This window comes from Micropterus dolomieu, linkage group LG21 (assembly GCF_021292245.1).
Source record: "Micropterus dolomieu isolate WLL.071019.BEF.003 ecotype Adirondacks linkage group LG21, ASM2129224v1, whole genome shotgun sequence".
NCBI classification, from domain to species: Eukaryota; Metazoa; Chordata; class Actinopteri; order Centrarchiformes; family Centrarchidae; genus Micropterus; species Micropterus dolomieu.
Window position 1 is genome coordinate 16096974 of NC_060170.1, and position 6000 is coordinate 16102973.

The 6000-nt window shown below is 42.7% G+C and overlaps 1 protein-coding gene across 2 annotated transcripts in view; it reads right to left on the reverse strand.

The window, feature by feature from the left end:
- rassf2b (Ras association domain family member 2b) overlaps positions 1 to 6000 on the reverse strand; it is a 27252-nt gene that overhangs the window by 18125 nt on the left and 3127 nt on the right. For both annotated transcript variants that reach the window (XR_006822436.1, XM_046034593.1), the window contains exons 2-5: positions 4026 to 4071; positions 2390 to 2463; positions 1632 to 1707; positions 1212 to 1363 (exon numbers count right to left, since the gene is read on the reverse strand). Coding sequence is in view for 1 of the 2 variants with exons in the window: in XM_046034593.1 (XP_045890549.1) it covers positions 1212 to 1363; positions 1632 to 1707; positions 2390 to 2442 (281 nt within the window). In the remaining variant the exon portion in view is untranslated. The remainder of the gene's footprint in view (positions 1 to 1211; positions 1364 to 1631; positions 1708 to 2389; positions 2464 to 4025; positions 4072 to 6000) is intronic.

Genomic DNA, 6000 nt, shown 5'->3' on the forward strand with positions numbered 1-6000 from the left:
CTTTAAGGATGTTTTTTTTTGTGAACTTCAGGGAAAGTCAATCAAACGGGTGTTTATTCAGAAAGGCTTTAAACCTACAGTACTCAGAGGTAACATTTAGATTTTTTTTACACAGCAGTATTCATTTCATTCATGTTGCGCTGTTTCTCATTTCCCCAGTTTAAGTGCGTACGCAGAGTTTACTTACAGGACCGCACATTCTCCTGTCAAGTTTGTTTTTTATAGATCACAATCTTTGCTTAGGAAGTAGCGTACGCATGTTTCCAGCCCTGTTTTGTACGTACCGTTTATAAACGAGACCCCTCAATAGTGCAGTAAGTAATAATGTAAACAGTGCAAGAACAAGGACATTAACTTTGGAGTAACCACATCATCACTGCAAACACGGATAAAGAGGTGAGTTTTAATAGATTCCCTGCCAAGAAGCGGCATTTTGTTAACCACTTGTACACCACCTATACAGTAAGTGCGTCACATCCCTGTTGGTTAGTTTCAACTTGTAACACCTGTTACTCTTTGTTGAAGCAGTTTTTCTGTGTTTGAGATGTGCTGTCAGGATTTGAGAGACTATTTCTTTTGATATTTTAAGTAAGTTTTTGCACCAGCAATATCAGTATGGATTACTTGGCCTCTTTGGAGCTCTCTGTTTGAGAGGTTGTCTTTATGCTGATAGCAAGAACGCTGTTGCTGCAGATAAATGAGGCTAACTGGAATCAAAGTAAAAAAGCAACTTTATAGCTGCGGTGTTAGTTAATGCCCTTTTTCATGAAGTGTAATTTTGTGTATTTCCTGTAAGTAAATTGGCCCCCGAAACACCCAAAATGTCAGCTGCATGCCTGTGAGTGCTATTTTCCCTGGAACAACTTCTTCTGATGAATGGGGTTACAGAGCAGAAAATGGGGCTGTGGTTGATCTGTGGCAGCTTGGGGCAAAATCCAAAACCGAGCCAGAGGTGAGGGTTAAAGGGTTCACTTCTGTCTACGGACCAAAGCAAATAAGTGCTTCATCAAAGGATTTAGCAAACTGTGGAAATCAATTATGCATTTGTTGCATGGATTTAAAGCTGGAATATCAAGTAATGACATCGCACATCAACAAAAAGGGATGACACAAAGACAATCTAGACATAATCTATATTTGCCCCCGCTGACCTATTGCGTATCACCATTTCCGGTCAGCAAGATGTAACTGGATCTGTCTGGACCTCTTACCCCTGACTGTCCAGATTGCAACCCGAGTGCCAGGACGTAGAGGAGGGGGGCGGTCGGATTCGCTCGTGGTCATCCTGCATCTGAAGCCTGATTGGTCGCCGCAGGCCCCAGAAGATATTCAGCAAGCCCTCGACAATCAGCTCCCCCTCTTCCTGTTGGTGAGAGAGAAGCTGTGATCAATGCGCACACACACACACACACACACACACACATATATAAATACACACAATGGACAGTTATTACTCCTTTGGGATTCACCATATAATGGGTCGGGTATATTAAATTTAAAATGGCGACAGGAAGACGGAGGAAAAGTAGTGAAGAGTGGAGACATTCAGATGCTTCTGTTGGAAAGGAGGATAAAACAATACAACATTAAAATAAGAGTAAGCACGCAGACACACTGCTGTAAATACTCACTTCTCTGTGTCTGAGCTGTAGATTCTGTCCTTCATAGTAGAGGTTGTATGTCTTAAGATGTGAGAGGACTGCTACCCTGGAGAAAGAGCAGCGATTTAAAAACAGGTCTATCTCTGTAGGGATCCTTTGCACAGTGCTGTCAGACACTTGTAATAACAATCTGAGTCCGTCAGTGGCAAAAACAAATACTTTAGGGGACATACTTTGACGGGGGGCAATAGCCTGCAGGGATTTCTGCCAGCAGCTGTGCACTCAATACTGGACCAGTTTCAAAAGATGTTGTCCCAATTAGTCACACAGATACAAAAATATAAAGTTACCCTTTAAAAGGTCCAGTGTGTAATATTTAGAAGGATCTATTGACAGAAACGCAATACAATATACATAACTATGTTTTCAGTGGTGTATAAAGACCTTAAATAATGAAGAAGAACAACAACTCGCAAAGGGAGGGGTGAGGGGAGATTTGAGCAGTTGGTTGCAATTCGCAATGTTCCCCTCTAGACGCCACTAAAAATTACACACTGAACCTTTGAATCAATAAGCATCCCTATCAGTGTGGTGCTTTAACATCCTGACTGAATGTTTTATACCAAAAGGTGAATAAAGCATAAATACATTTGTTCTCACAAGTCAGGCTGTTTAACATGAGTGAAAAATCTAAATAACTACAGTTCAACTGTTTCATATGCACATACTGACGTTTGTTTGTGTATGTGTGTGTTCATGTGAGGAACAGCGTGGCGTTCAGTCCTTACTTGCTGATGAACTTGTTCTCTCCAATCTGAACCCCGTACTCTGTATCATCCATTCTCAGTCAGCATGAGAGGAGCTGAGACACACAGAAGCAACACAGAGAGTTAATAATTTTCACCCATCTGATTCGGTCTCATGACTCCTCATGACCAGCAGCGAGCAACAGACGTGGAGAGGGCAGCCTGGAGAGGAAAGTGATTGCAGGAAGAGGAGGAGGAGGTAAAGCTCCACACAGTATACAATATCAGCAGATCATATCTTATTTCCTGTCAATGTATTTCCTTCAAGAGACAACACTTAAAAGTTCAAATGGCACTGCAATAGGTCTCACTACACAATCAAAACATTTGGCGTGTGATGGAGTGAGACAGCTGCTCTCCACACACTCTTCCTCCAATATATTTCTTCTTTCCTGCCACCCCTTTAATTCTCTCCTTATGTCTTTGCCTGTCTTTTACACATAACCACACACACATGCAGCTGTTTTAAATGGCACTCAGCCATGCCTCCGTAGAGTTTCCCCTCCCTGTTTGCTGAACGAGTGTGTACGTTTGTGTATATTTGTCTTTGTGTGTCTGCAGAGGAGGCAGGACAGAAGCCTCCAGAAGGAGATGAACAGGTGCAGGACACACGGGCCACCCGCAGGGCCAAATCATGTCAGCTGCCTGAACAAGCACACATTATATGCATTTACCTCTCATGTCTGTATCTATACATACAGTGCATGCAGCCTCTCTTTTTGGATATATAGGTGAAGAACTGAAGAGGATTTATCTCAAACTGTATAAACTGTCTGGACATTTTATTATCTGGATGACTGAAGTTAATGTTTGTTTCTCTCTTTCTTTGCATTTCACGCACAAACAAAGACCATTTTAATACCGACCTTCAAATAATTTACATTTTTGTGGACCATTTCTGAATGCATTTGTAAACATGGCTCCATGGATGGCATTACCAATGTGTCCATCACTTTAGTCCTGACTGAAATATTACTTCTTTTTTTTTTAATGAATGAATTGCCATGAAATTTGGTCCCGAGGGTGAATCCTACTGACTTTATCTAGCACCACCAGGAGGTTGGTTTTTAGTTTTGAAATGGATATGAAATTGGGAACAGAAAATTTACGGTGCTGAAAGTAATAACTTTGCTGATCCTCTGACTTTTCCTCAAAGACTTATCTAACCAGCTAATTAATCAATTAAAGCAGGCTAAACTAAAATGGCAACCCTGCTCAACATCAGTTGTGTTGACGTAAGCATTTAGCTCAAAGCACCACGAAGGTCAGCCTCACAGAATTGCTATCTTTTCTGTATGGTGTCAAAATAAAAGTAGATCTTTTGAACTTGTTTTTGCAGTGTAAACACAGTGAAAGTCAAGTCTACAATGTTAATTACTGTTGTTACAATTTAAGCACAGATTTCTTTGCCACGCCACAAAAATGTAACTTAGAGAAATCGATGATCAATTCAGCCCCTTTCATCAAAAACATGGCTTCTTCCCTTAGTACTGTCTTACACAACACAGCCAGTGCCTCTGTAACAGATCAACTAGCAAAATATTAATAAGTCAGAGAGACACACCAGCCAAATAAGTATGGATTTAAATGTGAGTTTCAAGACTACAAGCGATCCTACCGTAGTGAAGACTGTGTGATGTTGTTGAGTCTCCAGAAAGAGGGAGCTGCAGATGTGGGAGAGAGAGAGAGAGAGAGAGAGGGGTTAGGCAGGTAGACTCTGTATGTATCCTCAGGTATCAGAAGTTCTGTCACACAGGTCAATTTCAAGCGGCCCACGGGGTCCTTTCTTGTGAGTGTGACAGCGAACAGACGAGGAAGAGTGAGTGCATTTAAAGGAAGTGCTCGCCTTCCGTTAAATCGCTTCCTCCTTTACCAAGTCAGTCACACAGGAAACTGACACTAGCCCCTACACAGCCCATAACTTCCTCAATTCAAGCAGTACGGAAGAATTATCATGTACACCCAAACAAAGAGCACGGGCAGAAAGATACAAGATAAGACCCACACTAAACTGCCTTATTTTTATCCCTCTTTCGTGACCCAAACTCTCAGATTTGACACATATCTAAACATATTATCAACAAAGATATTCAAAACCTGGCAAGTGATTTCAAACACACAGTGCTGATAAATAAATTGAGGCTGTCAATCTCTGGAATAATCGTGTTCAGTTATTGTGGACGAATTAAATATTAAACACCAATCAGCTCAGGCCCCCTGCCAAGGTCTATCAATATTTCAGCACCTATATTTGCCTGTCAAGTACTCGAATGCTCACCATTCACCTCCACAAAATGAAATCATTAGCCTTTAATACCGCTGTCGTGGTCAAGGGCGGCTGTGCTCGTAGACTCATTAACAGGTGATGCCAGTGGTCCGAGACAGACATGTGGCCAGCTGACAAACCAAGACAATGTTGTAATTGTCTGGCAAGTCACGAGACCAACGTGAACTTCAAGTCAACTAAACTGTCACCTGATAAAATTGATCCTTGCCTGATGTTACTTCCTGAACTAAAGATTAAATCAGACATTTAACCTTTAAAGCTACTGCCAGAGTGCGTTGTAATAAATGTGCACCCAGTTTAGTGTTTGCTGTTGGTGAAAAAAGTGGTTTTAAAATGTTTAGGCTTAATGCGATTGTATTTTTTTTAATGGTTAATGGTTTTATTCAGCTCAAGATCTCAGTAAAATCACAGGATCAAAGCTCGGAGATGTACACTGCTCAAAAAAATAAAGGGAACACTTAAACAACACAATGTAACTCCAAGTCAATCACACTCCTGTGAAATCAAACTGTCCACTTAGGAAGCAACACTGATTGACAATCAATTTCACATGCTGTTGTGCAAATGGAATCGACAACAGGTGGAAATTATAGGCAATTAGCAAGACACCCCCAATAAAGGAGTGGTTCTGCAGGTGGTGACCACAGACCACTTCTCAGTTCCTATGCTTCCTGGCTGATGTTTCGGTCACTTTTGAATGCTGGCGGTGCTTTAACTCTAGTGGTAGCATGAGACGAAGTCTACAACCCACACAAGTGGCTCAGGTAGTGCAGCTCATCCAGGATGGCACATCAATGCGAGCTGTGGCAATAAGGTTTGCTGTGTCTGTCAGCGTAGTGTCCAGATCATGGAGGCGCTACCAGGAGACAGGCCAGTACATCAGGAGACGTGGAGGAGGCCGTAGGAGGGCAACAACCCAGCAGCAGGACCGCTACCTCCGCCTTTGTGCAAGGAGGAGCAGGAGGAGCACTGCTAGAGCCCTGCAAAATGACCTCCAGCAGGCCACAAATGTGCATGTGTCTGCTCAAACGGTCAGAAACAGACTCCATGAGGGTGGTATAAGGGCCCGACGTCCACAGGTGGGGGTTGTGCTTACAGCCCAACACCGTGCAGGACGTTTGGCATTTTCCAGAAGACCAAGATTGGCAAATTCGCCACTGGCGCCTTGTGCTCTTCACAGATGAAAGCAGGTTCACACTGAGCACATGTGACAGACGTGACAGAGTCTGGAGACGCCGTGGAGAAAGTTCTGCTGCCTGCAACATCCTCCAGCATGACCGGTTTGGCGGTGGGTCAGAAATGGTGT